The sequence below is a fragment of the Mustela putorius genome, unplaced genomic scaffold (genome assembly GCF_011764305.1).
Source record: "Mustela putorius furo isolate JIRA1106 unplaced genomic scaffold, ASM1176430v1.1 tig00000145_pilon_pilon_pilon, whole genome shotgun sequence".
NCBI classification, from domain to species: Eukaryota; Metazoa; Chordata; class Mammalia; order Carnivora; family Mustelidae; genus Mustela; species Mustela putorius.
Window position 1 is genome coordinate 5,387,582 of NW_025421294.1, and position 15,972 is coordinate 5,403,553.

Here is a 15,972-nt window from a genome sequence, read left to right on the forward strand (position 1 = left end):
AAGTAAGTCAATAAATCTTTTTAAAAAATTATTTTTAAGTAAACACTACATCCAACTTGGGGCTCAAACTCACTACTCTAGGATCCAGAGTCCTAGGCACTACCAACTGGGCCAGCTTGGCACCCCAAGCTACCTAACATTTTTTAAATCACTAATAATGGTCAATTCACACTATTAATGAACTGACAGAATGTGCTTCAAACAAACAAGTGTTTTTAGAGTCTTTTATAGACACAGTAATATGTAATATGTATTACAGCTTATAAAGTATACACTGTAATTTTGATACAAATTCAGAGTGGAGGAGCCCCAAAATGGGGCAGAGAGAAGAAAACAAAATCCAATTGTTTTTCAAGATTCAAAGTAGACTTGATTGAAATCAAGTATGAAAGACATAAAAAGGTCAAATCTTATAACTAAGTATACTTCTCTTTGATTTAGGACTTATCATCCATAAGTTACTTTCAGATTTAAGGAAAAAATAACAGATGGAAATTTTAGTTTGAATAATTAGGAGCACTTTATTCATTGCCATTTATTTCCCTTTGAAGAAATATAGTTATATAGTTCGTTCTTAAGGAAAATTCCCTGCAAAAAATCCTTTCTGTTTGAAGTGACACAATGTACTATTGTTTGAAACTATGAGCGTCATTTTACATTTGATTCCTGTATACACCAACTTAGACATAAAATAGATCACTGTGATATTTTTGATAATACAAGCCCCTCATAAAAAGTGACTTGAGTTTAGAAAAATAAAGATTTATATTCATCTGTGTTTGCTGTTCCCAGATTTATTCTTTGGTCTTTGAAATGTAAAATAGTTGTAGGACTAGACAAGCTCTATCATTGCTTTGCGTATGGCTTTTCCCTATTCACCTCTCCGGTATCCCCTTCTTTTAGGTCATTTTCAATGTTGGGAAGTAAGAGTGCCCTGTAATATATGGGTTGAGTTGTGCCAGTCATCATAGCAGGGCACCTGTGAACATCTCAGCTCTGGATAGCCTTGTCTCTGTAGCCCTCAATGGCACTGGCTCAGTTATCATACATGGCCTGAAGAAGAGCAACTGCCCTAGGCAACTCATGCTCTTGGTTGGTTCACACTTCTGGAGGAAATGTTTGCTCATTTGTTTGTCTATAATAATTATTTCTATTTACCTTTTTACTTAAGCATGTAGCTTCTCTTATACAGTACACTTAAAATTGTTTTTTGAATTCTCCTGTGCATTTTCAATATCATTTAAGCTTTCTAACGTCTTTTAAAAAGTCTTACATATGGGGCACCTGGGTGGCTCAGTGGGTTAAGCTGCTGCCTTCAGCTCAGGTCATGATCTCAGGGTCCTGGGATCGAGTCCCGCATCGGGCTCTCTGCTCAGCAGGGAGCCTGCTTCCTCCTCTCTCTCTCTCTGCCTGCCCCTCTGCCTACTTGTGATCTCTCTCTGTCAAAAAAAAAAAAAAGTCTTACATATGAAAGTTTGGTGTGGTAACCTGATTTTTTTTCTGTTTACTCCTGCATATTTTGGCTTGCATTTTCTCTGATGTTAGGATGTATAGCTGAAGGCAAGAAGTCTCTGCTGACCCCAACATTTCCCCTGGTGCTATTTTCCTTCCTGTTTCATCTCGTTTCTATTGCTTTAGAGATTTTATTCTTCCCTAACATGATCAGGGCCTGCATACATGTTCACTCACTGAAAAACTTGGGTAAGGCTGAAAGCAAAATTTAAGTGCATTCCTATTGTATTAATGATTTATGTGTCACAGGTCATGTTTCATTTCACAAACATTTTGTCCTAAATAGCATTTTTAACAGTCATAACATTATGCATCTTTCAAAATACATAAAATCCTTCTGGAAAAAAATTAAATCTTTTTATTTTGTTTTTATTTTTATTTTTTTAAACCTTTTGAAATGCAAACATCATCCCAATTTTATAGGAACTTCTGATATTACTATTCCCATGTTTTTTTATTTGAGTAAATTAGTAAACTATACAGCTTTTTTATAACTCAAATCTGAAATATTTGCTCTTTTGTTCTAAGAAAGTAGCTGGTGCTATCTATAGTTAGAAGAACAGCCTTGGGGATGCCTAGGTGGCTTAGTCAGTTAAGCCTCTGTTCAGGTCATGATCTCAGGGTCCTGGGATCGAGCCCCATGTTGGGCTCCTCAGCTTCCCCCTCTCTTTGCCCCTCTCCCTACACACACTGCTCTCTCTCTCAAATAAATAAATAAAGCCTTAGAAAGAAAGAAAGAATAAAGCATAAATAAAAAGAAAAAAAGAAAATGAAGGAAGGGGAAGGAAAGGAAGGAAGGGAGGGAGGGAGAAAGGAAGAAGGAAAAGCTTCTGGGCACCTGGCTGGCTCAGCTGGTAGAGCATGTGACTCTTGATCTTGGGGTCGTAAGTTTGAGCCATATATTGGGTGTAGTGGTTACTTGAAAACACAGTCTTTAAAAAAATAAAAGGATGGGGTGCCTGGGTGGCTCTGTGGGTTAAAGCCTCTGCTTTCGGCTCAGGTCATGATCCCAGGGTCCTGGGATCGAGCCCCGCATCGGGCTCTCTGCTCAGCAGGGAGCCTGCTTCCTTCTCTCTCTCTGCCTGCCTCTCTGCCTACCTGTGATCTCTGTCAAATACATAAATAAAATCTTAAAAAAAAAAAATCCCCAAATTACTATTTAAAAAAAAAATAAAAAAATAAAAAAATAAAAGGAGGGGCGCCTGGGTGGCTCAGTGGGTTGAGCCTCTTCCTTCAGCTCAGGTCATAATCTCGGGGTCCTGGGATCGAGCCCCACATTAAGCTCTCTGCTCAGTGGGGAGCCTGCTTCCCCTCTCTCTCTGCCTGCCTCTGCCTACTTGTGATCTCTCTCTCTCTCTGTCGAATAAATAAATAAAATCTTTAAAAGAAATAAAATAAAATAAAAGGAAACCTTTTCTATTGGTAATAAACTCAGCATAGTGTATAGAAGTTCAAGGTCTTCCTCTACTCTCAACATCATTTCTCTAAAATTTTTAGTAAAGTATCAAAAACAAGCTCCTATAGATCATGGAAATTTCTTTTTAGTATAATATGAGTCAATTCTTTACTGGAAACTTGCCTCTCACAAATTCCTATTTCTAGCTGTGTTCTGCCTCTTGACATGTTTACCCCCTATCATGTATATGTCTATTGGTAAGAACCCAACCACTGAAACAAGACTACAAAACTAAAGGAATGTAACAAATGTATGTTTTCCAGACTTCTTATTCTGTAGAAAATGGGGGCAAAGTGGACATAAAAGGGAAAGAAACTGAACAACTGAATTATGGGAAAGAAAAGAGGAGATAATTTTCGTAAAATTTTGAATCTGGAAGAAACATTAAAAATGATTTAATTTGATTGTCTTGTTTTACCCACGAAAGTGAAAACTTACCTTAGGTCATTTCTCTAAACTGCCCAGAACTTACTAAAAGGTATAATAACAAGAGATAGTGAAAAGGGATAAGATAGACCTTTGCTTAAGATCACTGAAAATCAGGGAAAGAGAAATCAGACAACAGCATAACAAGATAGGAGGACTGTAAAACCAAAATGATTAGACCTGAAAATGTATTATTTTATTAGATGAGGTACTTTCCATAATATAATTATATTGGCACTTGTCTTATTCCCCCCATTTTAATGTAATCTTACTGAAGTCAAAACTATCTCACTAATTTTACCTTTTACAATAATGAAAAACCATGCCTTAGACATAGTAGAAATTAGGTGAGTTAAATTAAGTGAGACACTTTCCATGGAAGACATTCCTGTTAATATCTAATGAGTGGTAGAAAATCCCTCTAGGGAAGGGCATGTGTGTGGCTCAGTTAATTAGGTGTCTGACTCTTGGTTTTGGCTTGGGTCCTGATCTCCCAGTCATGAGATGGAACCCTGCGTGAGACTTGATATTCTCTTTCTCCCTCTCCCTTGGCCTCCCCTCGCCACTCTCTCTCTTTCTCACTTTCAAATAAATAAATGATATCTTTAAAAAAGAAAAAAAAATCCCTCTTGGGTTAGTATGATTTCAAATAAATGCAGTATATATATGCCCTACCCTACCTTACCATCATTAAACAGAATCGCTGCAGAAAAATACAGTATTTTAAAGTTGCAGTGTGTGTGTGTGTGTGTGTGTGTGTGTGTGTGCATATAATCCTGTGTTTCCTTGGAACATCTAGTTTTGCTTAGGACAGAAGGGAAGATACTGGGAAATACAGTGAAATGAAGCCTTTGAAAGATAAAAACTAGCAGAAGAAGAAAGTATATGCCTGGAGCAGATAGGTACACTGGGTGCCAGCTGTTAGATCCAACGCAGATGGAGTTTACTCTGCCCTGCAAATGTGTGTGTCTGGCCAATAATCGCACAGCACAATAGCCAGATTCCATCAGTGAGAGGCAGAGCAAAGAGAATATTCCCCTTCTCCCTGGCACTTGTTGCTCTTTGGATGCTATCTATAGTGAAGATTTAAATTAACATTGCTAGCTATATGCTCTACATATTTTGGTTATATGGAGTGTTGTCTTGGTTGCTAGCTACTTTAGATGCAGTGGTTAAGCAAATTGTTGTCTTAGCCACCAACAACATTTGTAGTATAAGCCCAAACATTTTGATATTTTTCTCCCCTCTTCCTCTTCAGAAAACTGTTTCTTGGGTAGATATGATGCGCTATGCTGCTAGATTAAGTTACCTATATGTTGGTTAGCCCATCAATCCCAAGGATGCATTTATACCTCTTATACCTCTCTTTTCATTATGGACTCACTCACAGGTAGTTATAGACTGCTTACTCACCAATTGAATGGTCTAAGACTGGAATCCTGAGTCTTGAGAGTAGATATGAGAAGACTTAGAAGGTCTTTCTCCTGCTGCCCCATATACCTCTTGGTTTAACAGATTTCAAGTGAACTTTAGGTGGTAATTTATGAGCATCAGGTTCCCTTCTCTCTGCTTTTAAAATGATCAACTGTTCTGTGAAAGACAATATATTGCCAAATATTTATAAAATTTATAAAATTATTTAATTTTATGAAAAAAGAAAGAAGTGGGACATAAGAACATTGAACAGCCTATAAGAGGAATAGAGAAGGGATTGAAAAGGAGGAGAGGAAATTGAGAGGCACTATGGTCTCTGGAGCCTTTACTCAGGATTGGCCCTAAGAATGTGGCTGCTGAGCAGAAGACCCTGTGGTCTTCAGTTGAACCATCACCATCTCCAAGAGTAAGCATAGTGGTTGAAGGATTCCATCTAGACAGACTTGTTGTTCCTTGGGCTTCTATATAACTTTCCTGGGCTTTATGTTCTTTCAAAATACTAAACGCCATTTCCTGATAGAGAGCTAGAGCAGTGATACAAGTTGGGTACTCCTTCCTCTCACTGGACAAGAGAACCTTTGGTAGGAAAATAGATTATCTATAACTTTTTTCTTTAAAGATTTATTTATTTATTCATCTGAGAGCATAAGCAGGGGGAAGGGCAGAGCAAGAAGAAGAGGGGAAGCTGAGCTGAGCATGGAACATGTTGCAGGGATCGATCTCATGAGACCGAGATCATGACCTCAGCTGAAACCAAGAGCCGGTCACTCAACCCAGCGCCCTGGTCATCTGTAACTTTTAACTATTGGCTGAAAGTTAAATATTAAATATAAGATCTGATAAATTTAAACTTAGAGACTAAAATTAATGGTTATGTTTATATGTCAAGAACCATTATATTTGATTCTTTGATAAGCAAATTAGAAATCTCTAAACATATCCACCCATTTTGGAGAGTTTTAAATAAATATGTATTGGTAATGACATTTTGGTACTTAAATTTCATGGTATGAAACCATTAATTTTTTTAACCATGGAAGAGAGATTATGTTAACTAAAAAACAGGTATAGAATTTGCATGCTGATAAATTTTAGATGTTTAAGAATAAAATGCAATTAGTACAGTTTTAAATTTGACCAATTATATTCCGTAGAACATCTGCATATCTCTAGGGGACATGGACACTAGATTGCTAGAATTTTGTTTTTGATTAGGCATTTCTGACTGGCCATGTGCACATTTTCTGTTTTTAGTTATAAACCGTAAGTTTTTAGATTTGAAGACATAGTGATTTTTTGTAACTGGATGTAATTATTCTCAAGCTTTGAATCAACTTCTTAGCAATGTTTTACAGATTACTTTACAATATTTATTTTGTTTTACAGATTACTTTAAAGAGGCTATGTATAAGAGGCTTAATCATATAAAAGATTCTAAACTCAATCATTTTTCTTTTTGACTTAGTTGAGATTATTTCTACTTGATCTGTATTTTCTACTTTCTAAAGCTAAAAGCTTCGTTTTCCTTAGTCCCAGAGTATGTGTTTCAAAATCCATCCTAAATTAGGTGCATTGGTTTAAAGTTATCCTGTTGCTACTGATTTAAAAAGAAAAAAACAAAAACAAAAAACTGTGAATCTTCCAAGTGTGGGGGTAAAAGTTGGAAGGGGATTTTTATGCTGCTAGAGGAAGATAGATCAGCATTGTCAGAAGATTTGGAATAGATTCCTGGTATAGTCAGTTCTTGAGTGTGAAATAACAATGTCTAATAGAACATTTTAGAAGAAAATTAATACAAGATGAATGCAAGGAAAAATGCATCTTCGTGAAATATAGAGTAATTTCAGCTGTTTATTCAAGGACTTTAATTTTTACTTAATAAAAATTAGTGTTCTGAAACTTTATGAAACTGAAGTGAACCCCAAAAATGCCCAAATTCCTAGTTTTTAAGAGGCCTGGAAGGCATGACCAAAATTAAGTCAATTTATAAATCTTAGCACTTAGTATCTCTTAACCACAGTTCCTTTTAGTGACTATTCTCTGTTGAATGAGTGAATGAATGAATGACTTGTCAACCATATTTCAGTGGCATGTTCAGTTTGTGTATTATGTAATTTTAAACTAATTATTGGATCCCACTAAAAAGCAAAATAGCCTTAAAAATAAAGATCCAGAACAAGGATATGAAATTATAGAAATTTTTTATTTTGTTCCTTGTGATTTTATTTACTTTCCAAATTTTCAACAATAAATGTTATGTAGTTAAGTTTTTCAAGATACATATGTGGTTGGAATTTATCTTGGGATCAGATATAAATCTCACCTCTGATAACTAATATTTCAGCTGTGATTCAAATTATAGAGGCCTTGCTTTTACATTAAAGGCTACTTTTAAAAATTAATGTATTATGACCAAATGACATTTCTATGGCTAATTTAAAAGAAGTAGAATTTTATCTTAACCTGTAGAAACTGAACTGATGTTCCTGACACTGATGCAAAGCAACATCAGTTTCATTTTGTAGTGTTGAAAATGTTTATTCTTTCCTGAAAAACAACCAAGTATTGAATTGAACGACAACTTTCCTATTGCAAATGTAATCAGATTTTTTATTATTAAATATAATTATCAAAGATGGGTAAACTTGTATAAGTCCTCTGTGTAAGTGAATGGTTTGAGTCTCCCTCTCCAAGTATAATCATATTTGAATGGCTTTCAAAAAATGATCATGCAAACGTACAAAAACAATCCCCTACTCTCCCTAGTAGGACCAACACGTTGAACTAGGTGGATGAATATTCTGAGTCACTGTGGCAATTGGTAGTTGAATCCTATGACTAATGTAGAGATTTTTGTCTAGCTGGGTCACATGGACTTAGTTATCTGCCCACTGGAAAGACACAATGGGGAGATATTATCTGATGAATATTGTGGAACATGTGTGAATGGATCACAGTGATGCCTGATGTGAATCATTCTTCCCTCAAAAATGTAAAGTTTAATAGTTGAAAAATTCCAAACTGTTGACACATAAACTGAGATTTGGCCTATTCTAGGGGTTAGGATGGAATGAATACAACACATATTCTAAGTTATTTTGCCAGTAAGTTGTTGGCTATGTTTTAGACCCCTAAATTTAGGAAAACCTAAAAATTTATTCAAAGAGATTAGTAAAAGTCTTGAGTCACTGCAAATAGTAAAATATACCTTCTTCTGCTACTCTCCACCACCACGGAGGCTCCAGGACTTACTAATTTTCCTAATCAGAGTCATAGATCTCCCCATCTTGCTTAGTTAAAAGTATGCGTAGCCTGATGTCAGAGGCACCCCACCTGCAGAATATTTAAGACTCTTAAAGGACGTTGGGGCATTGATATATATAAGGTGATATTTCCTTCACTGAATGATCCTATTGTACATTGATTTCCCTAATTTGAGATTAAAGTCTTTACGATATTATTAAAAGCAGATGGAAAAAAAAATAAGCAAAACTGTGGGTTTGTGTGGGGCTACCTAGGTGTGAAGCTGTGGTTTCCTGGATACCGCTAATGCTGTTTTTATAACTCTTTCTGGGTAATTTCATTTACCTGGTTATAGAGATGAGTGGGGGATTAGGAGGGTAGTTTATGCTTTTATTTCCAATTCCAGGAGTAACCTGTTACCTCTATATGATCTGAAACATATATCATTGTTTTTAGTTTTACCTTTTCTCTGATATCTTGGTATACCTAGCTTTGCTTCTTTAGATTCCTTGACACTAAAGTAAAAATGAGCTTGCTTAAGGTCTACTCACTCAGGGATGTTTACAAATAACAGTGTGTTTGTGTGCATCTTTGTATTTTGTGAAATGTGAATAAGTTGTGGTGGATATCTTTGCCAATAAATAATAAACATAAAGAATTTTACAATTCTTTTACAAACACACAGAATTTTACAAATTTTATAATGAGAATATTTTTAGCTGTGACAAACAGTTCACATAGACTAATTTTTAAGACTGAGATAATAATCTTCTGAGTTATTATTTCAAGGAATATATATATAGCTGTTTGACAGTGGTATAATCAACAGAGGGCCAACTCTGTTAAAACAAACAGACTAATGCAGTCTAAAAGAGGCCCACTGCAATCTTTAAATTCTAGACTTTGTGGGCTTTTAGAAAAATAAATCTGTAAGTGGAAGAAAAAGAATGAAATGTGTGAATGTAATGTGTTCCTGACAAAGACTAAATTGATGGGATTCGTCCTACAAAATATCAAAAAGTAAACTTGTCCCTATTGTCTTATTTTTAAATAGATAACAATCATTGTTTTGCATTGAAATGTATAGTCGTACATTTTATCTGATAACATTTTGGGAAAATAAAGTTTGGTTTTTTGTTTTTTGTTTTTGTTTTTGTTTTTTTAAGGTAAGCACGAATAAGAATACACAATGGGAATACTAATTGATTAAAATTACCTGAAAACAGTTATGTTTCTAAATATAAGAACAATAATTTTGCCTAAAATTGAAGTATAATGACCAGGCCTTCTCTCCTTTTTAGAGAAGCAGTCAAGTGTTTCTGGAACAGATAAGACAGCAGCGATCCAGTGAGGTTGATTCCCCAGAAGAAAGCTATGCATACCTGATTTATTGGAAAGTAAACTACTCTTCAATTAATGATGTCCTCTTTTTCTCAAGGTGTCCAAAGACAGGAGGTGGTCTGTAAAAGATTGGATGACAACTCTATTGTTCAGAACAATTACTGTGACCCAGACAGTAAGCCACCTGAAAATCAAAGAGCCTGCAACACTGAGCCCTGCCCACCTGAGTAAGTAAGAGTATGAAGTGAGAATTATTTTAAGTACAAAGAGAAGAATACTTAGCTATTCATATTTGGAAACATATTCATATGTTAGAAAAGGGGATAAAGTATTTCGGAGGGTAAAGATTCCTATTTATCCGTAGATTTCAGTTATTAACCCCTTTAAAACAGGAACATCAGTAGAAACAGGAAGCCCTTTAAAACAGGCACAGTGCTGGAAATTACCAGATTTCATCAGTTCTAAGGCATACCTTTTCACATTTTAACATCTTGGAGATTGAAATTCATCTTGCCATTGATAGTGTGTTACTTATGATAATAAACAGCATTGTTTTTATTTTTTTTAACAGTCTATAAAATAATGGTATCTTTTTTTTTTTAAATTATGGTATCTTAAATTCAATAAAACAGGGGTGCCTGGGTGGCTCAGTGGGTTAAGCCTCTGCCTTCAGCTCAGGTCATGATCCCAGGGTCCTGGGATCGAGCCCCACATCCGGCTCTCTGCCTAGCAGGGAGCCTGCTTCCTCCTCTCTCTCTCTGCCTGCCTCTCTGCCTGCTTGTTATCTCTCTCCCTCTGTCAAATAAATAAATAAAATCTTAAAAAAAATTTTCAATAAAACACAGTAGATTGGGGTGCAGTCATATCTTTTCCAGATATTTATCCTACAGGCCTGGAGACTCTTAAAATGTTTGGGAAACATTCTTTAATGGAATATCAATGCTTTAATTTGTTGACCCAGTTTTAAGTTGTGTCATCGTAAATCATCCTATCTTCTGCATGTTGGGCACAGGCATGGAGGTGGACTTCAGGCTCATTCTGTTGATTAATGTAGTAGTTACAGCTCACTGTAAAGGGAGGTACAAGCTGACAGCCCATTCATGTTAATGATGACTTTTTTAAAAATTTAAATTTAGGGGCTCCTGGGTGGCTCAGTGGGTTAAGCCGCTGCCTTCAGCTCAGGTCATGATCTCAGGGTCCTGGGATTGAGCCCCGCATCGGGCTCTTTGCTCACCGGGGAGCCTGCTTCCTCCTCTCTCTCTGTCTGCCTTTCTGCCTACTTGTGATCTCTCTCTGTCAAATGAATAAATAAAATCTTAAAAAAAATTTTTTTTAATTTAACACTGTGGACCTGCTGTCGGTGAGTCCCAATTTATAATCTGTAAGAACAGAAAGGTTTCTGGGCTGAGCAAAGGCATAATTAGAGACCCCTGGGTGACTTAGTTGGTAGAGCATGAAGCTCTTGATCTCAGGGTCATGAGTTCAAGCCCCATGTTGGGAATAGAGATTGCTTTTAAAAAATTAAAAAGAAAAAAGGCAGTGACTACATGAGAAAAGACAAAAATGCTGAAGACAAAGGTACTGAGTTGGTCATGATCTCTGTAGGGCTTTTGCCTGTTTGACAACTGTAAGACAGAACATGTGCAAATGGCATTTCATCCTTGTTTGAGAAATCAGGGTAAACTTAATCTCCTTGGTTAACGATCCAAACTTGAAATTAATAGGGAAAAAGTATGCAAATGAATTTACATATCTCAAGCTCTGTAGAACTGAAGAGGAAAGCTCTATATGCAGTAACAACAGAGAAGTCACAGTAAAGGATTGTGTCCCTAATGTGTTTAAAGCAAGATAAGTTCCTTATCTTTGTTTCAATACAATAATGCCTTATGAACTTTCATTTCCCAAAGTCAGTGTCTGCCAAATATTTGAATCTCAAAGGGAGATATTCACTGCTAGTGTCTTGAAACAGTTTAGGGCGGTGACTACCAAACAAAGAGCACAAAGAATCTAGAGTGAAAGTAGTTTTTATTCTAGGACCTTTATTTATTTTTTAAGATGTTATTTATTTATTTGAGAGAGAGAATGTGTGCGTGGGCAAGAGAGACAGAGAGCTAGAGAGCACAAGCAGGGCAGAAGGGCAGAGAGAGAGAGAGGGAGAAGCAGACTCCCTGCTGATCATCAAGCTTGAGGTGGGGCTGGATCCCAGAACCCTGGGATCTTGACCTGAGCTGAAGGCAGGTGCTTAATTGACTGAGGCACCTAGGTGCCCTATTCTAGGACTTCTATAATTTCATGGTTTTTTTTTTTTTTTCAAAATATGACCACAGTGTAACTAATTTGTTAAAATCTAGACCCAGGGAAGTATAGAAATATGACCTATAATATGTATTACAAAGGCATTTGTTTTTTTTAATTTTTAAAAATTTTTAAAAATTTGATTTTTAAAAAATTTTTAAACATTTTTCTTCTTTCTGCCAATTAGTTTTTATAAATTTAACTCGAAAGAAATGGGAAGACTATATAAACTCATGCATAGAAACCAGGGCCAAAATTTTGTTCCTTTCCATATTTCCAATAACTTTCAACATTACTTTCATATAATTGTACATCTCAACTCATCAAGTTAATTTCCTGACACTCAGGATTTTAAGTATTGTGTTTGGTATTTGATCAGCCATTTAAGACCTCTGAGTGGTCCTGGTCACACCGGTTTTATTTTGGCTTCAACTTTTTTATTTGTTTCAGCTTAAATGCTCTTCAAACATTCTTTGAGATTTCAGTGGTTTATCATTCTGTCCCACATGTTGTGGGCTTAGGTATTACATTGGAGTTGTTTTGTAAATATATACTTGTATGTATGTGTATGTATACCTATGTGTATACTATATATACTATATATGTGTATATATATATATATATTTTAAGGGTAATTGACATTTGAATTAATGTACATAATTAAAATTAAGTTTTCTATCTCCTTTCCTTTTGTAATTCTAAGATAAAAAGTTATTTATTAACTTTTTTTAAGTTTGGAGGTAAGAAGATGGAAATTGAAAAGGAGAAATAAAAAGAATATGAAAAAGAAAATTTGGGCTGACTTTTTCAGAAAGAGCTAAAGATAGGTATCTAAAATATTACTATTTATTTGTCCATTTTTTCTTAGTTCCTTTTAAATTTCTTTTATATTCCTTTGAATTCAGACTATGAAAAAGAAAATCTCAATTCTTTAGAACTGTGGTTGTACATCATAGAATTCCAGAGATGAAAATCATTGAAAGACTACTGAATTCAATAATACTTTCTAGAGATATTCTAGAGATGAAAATCATTGAAAGACTACTGAATGCAATAATACTTTAAATTAGTGTGGAAGAAAGGAAAGGAGATTTTTTTTTAGGTGATGATGTGATAATCATATTTGGTTTTGTAATACATATTAAAGCATAAAGGTTTTAAAACACAGATAAGTAGGGGCACCTGGATGGCTCAGTGGGTTAAAGCCTCTGCCTTCGGCTCAGGTCATGATCTCAGGGTCCTGGGATCAAGCCCCGCATTGGGCTCTCTGCTCAGTAGAGAGCCTGTTTCCTCCTCCATCTCTCTCTGCCTGCCTCTCTGTCTACTTATGATCTCTGTCAAATAAATAAATAAAATCTTTAAAAACATAAAATAAATAAAACGCAGATGAGTAAAAATAAGAAAATGAAAAATACCTGTAATACTTAAAATATCACTGTTAATATTTTGAAGTATTATCTCCAGTCTTTTTTCTATGCTTGCATAGACATGTATATAAAACAAAATAATATTATATTATTTCTGATGCTCTGTAGTTAGTTCTTAACATATTTTGAACATTAAATGTCTTCTACAGAATTTAGTAGATATGTCATTGTTTAATTAATGTTTTCTACTGCTGAACAATTGTGGCTGTGTCTTAGCTTTTGATTCCTTAAGATACCACAGCATTAACAATTTTTGCAATTAAAACTTTGCTCTCTATAACTATGCTCTTATGGTAAATAAATGGGAATAGAATTCCTTGTTCAAGTGGAAATATATTTAAGTCTGTAAAACATTGTCAGATTGTTCTCCAGAGATAATGTATGAGTGTATATCCCTACTAACAGTGTATTAAAATGTAATTTCCCTGAACTGCATAATACTGGATATTATTATTATTATTTTATTTCATTTCATTTCATTTCACTTAATTTTATTATTAGAGGCTGAGTGAGCAAGGTAGGGAGAAGGGACAGAGGGACAGGGAAAGAAAGAGATTCTTAAGCAGGCTCCACGCACAGTAGGAGCCCAAAGCAGGGCCTGATCTCACAATCCTGAGATCATGACTTGAGCTGAAATCAAGAGTCAGACACTTAACAGACTGAGCCAACCAGGCATCCCTGGATATTATTATTATTAGAAACAATCTTTGATTATCTTATGGGGGGAAATAAACCTTGATACCTAATTGTTGTGTTATGTTACTTCTTGGATTGCAGATGAGACTGAACATTGAAAAACTATGTCCAGGGGGCGCCTGGGTGGGTCAGTGGGTTAAGCCTCTGCCTTCAGCTTGGGTCATGATCCTGGGGTCCTGGGATTGAGTCCCACATCGGGCTCTCTGTTTGGCGGGGAGCCTGCTTCCCCCTCTGTCTCTGCCTGTTTCTCTGCCTACTTGTGATCTCTCTGTCAAATATATTTTTAAAAAAAGAAAGAAAGAAAGAAAGAAAGACTGTATCCAGTAGCCATTCGTATTACTTCTTTTTGATTTTCCCTTCCATGGCCTAACCTATACCATTTTTCTACTGAAGTGTTTATCATTTTGTTGCTGATTCCTATGAACTCTTAATGTGTTAAGGGTATTAATTCTTTACCTCCATTTCAAATATTTTTTCCTAGTTTGTCATGTATTTTCTATATTATTTATGGTGTTATGATCTGTTTTTACTCACAGAAGTCTTAAAATATTAACATAGAAAATCTATCACATTTTTATTTCTTTCTTAGGTATAATGTTTAGGAAGGCTTTATCCACTCTAAGATTGTATTATCAAAGTTTCCTTCAAAGTTTTTCTTCTTTTTATAATGTAAACTTTAATCTTCTTGAAATGTATTTGCCTACTTTGAGGAAAGGTCTATATTTATTTCCAAATTCCCAGTTCCATTATTAAAATTTTAAATGATATTTTCAAAATCAGAAATTATCTTTTTAAATAATGAAATACTTCAAATGTCTCTTAGTCATATTGGAGACTTTATAAGGAGGGTGTGGAAAAATAGAGGGTAGTAAGATTTATCATTGTGCTTTATAAAGAAAATGACAGGACTAGGAAAAATAGATGAGAGAGGCATTGGTAGAGAAATACTAATTGTGTTTATTTGGAAGACCTTCAAGGGCAGAGGAAGCTTTGCTGTGAAAAAAATTAATGTGCTCATAGCAGCAGCTCTTTTGTGAGAAACAGTGTAGTAGTCAAGAGGGTAAGGTGAATAGGGACAGGAAAAAAAAACAAGAATTCCAGAGGCATTCAGTAAAAATGGTGGGATTCCTAACAAAGGCTCACATAATTGGAAAAAGGAAAAGGGAGGGGTTGATATTAAAGATCATGGCTGATAGCAAGCTAGTGCCCCACCATGAGAAAAGGAAGTGATGCTGAGCTGGAATCCAAAGAGAATGACCAAGAGCTCAGTTTTGACCATGCTATCTTTCTATGGCAAAAATGTTTCTATATATGGCCTCATGTGAAGAATTCTTGAATAGTGAATATTATTCCCGTATGATACTGTGGTTTTTAAAGTTGTGAAAATAAGAGGGGTGAAAACAATAGAGTATTATACATTGTGACCACAAACTAAGAAACGTTTTTTTAAGCAACTGCAATGTGAAAGGCACTGTGCTTTGGGAGAAATGGCTGCCTTGCCTAAAGACAATGTAATTGGGTAAATACCTATAAAAATAACTATAGCTTTGGCAAAATATGTTAAACACAATAAGAGAGTTATAAACAAAAGTGCTAAAGGATGCTTGGGCTGGGGAGAAATTTTTACTCAGTTGTTAGGTTAGGTTTTATTTAATGGTATCTTTTATGATATAATGTTTAACAATTATATTGAGTCATTGTACCTCACCCAAGGACAAACATAATATGTTATTTTAACTTTAGAGAAAGTTTCATCAGAGTCTTCTATAAAACTCCAAAATTTAAGAGCTGCGGACAATCATAGAAATCATGTAGGCCAACTCCCATCATGATGAGAGTATGTTAATCTCTGGTGATGTTTTCTCATTGTACCACACACCACTAATCAAATATCTGATGGCACCTGAATACTTCCAGTACTTAATACTTGCTTATTTCATTGCCACAGTCTCAATTGCTGTAATTTCAGAGATATTTATTACATTCTTTTTTTTTTTTTCAATTTAGAAAATCTCAGCTGTTTCCCTAGACAGCTGTATATCCTAGACATTTCTAGGGTATAGATGCTTATACTTAATATTAGTTTTACTTTCCAATTAATGAGGAATGAGCAGATTTTCTTTTCTTTTTACCAACTTAATG

General features: G+C 35.1%; 1 protein-coding gene across 4 annotated transcripts in view; it reads left to right on the plus strand.

Moving 5' to 3' along the window:
- The window catches only part of ADAMTS6 (ADAM metallopeptidase with thrombospondin type 1 motif 6), a 304,096-nt gene that overhangs the window by 258,893 nt on the left and 29,231 nt on the right, over positions 1-15,972 (plus strand). For all 4 annotated transcript variants that reach the window (XR_006605319.1, XM_004764549.3, XM_004764548.3 and 1 more), the window contains one exon: positions 9,510-9,639. Coding sequence is in view for 3 of the 4 variants with exons in the window: in XM_004764549.3 (XP_004764606.1) it covers positions 9,510-9,639 (130 nt within the window). In the remaining variant the exon portion in view is untranslated. The remainder of the gene's footprint in view (positions 1-9,509; positions 9,640-15,972) is intronic.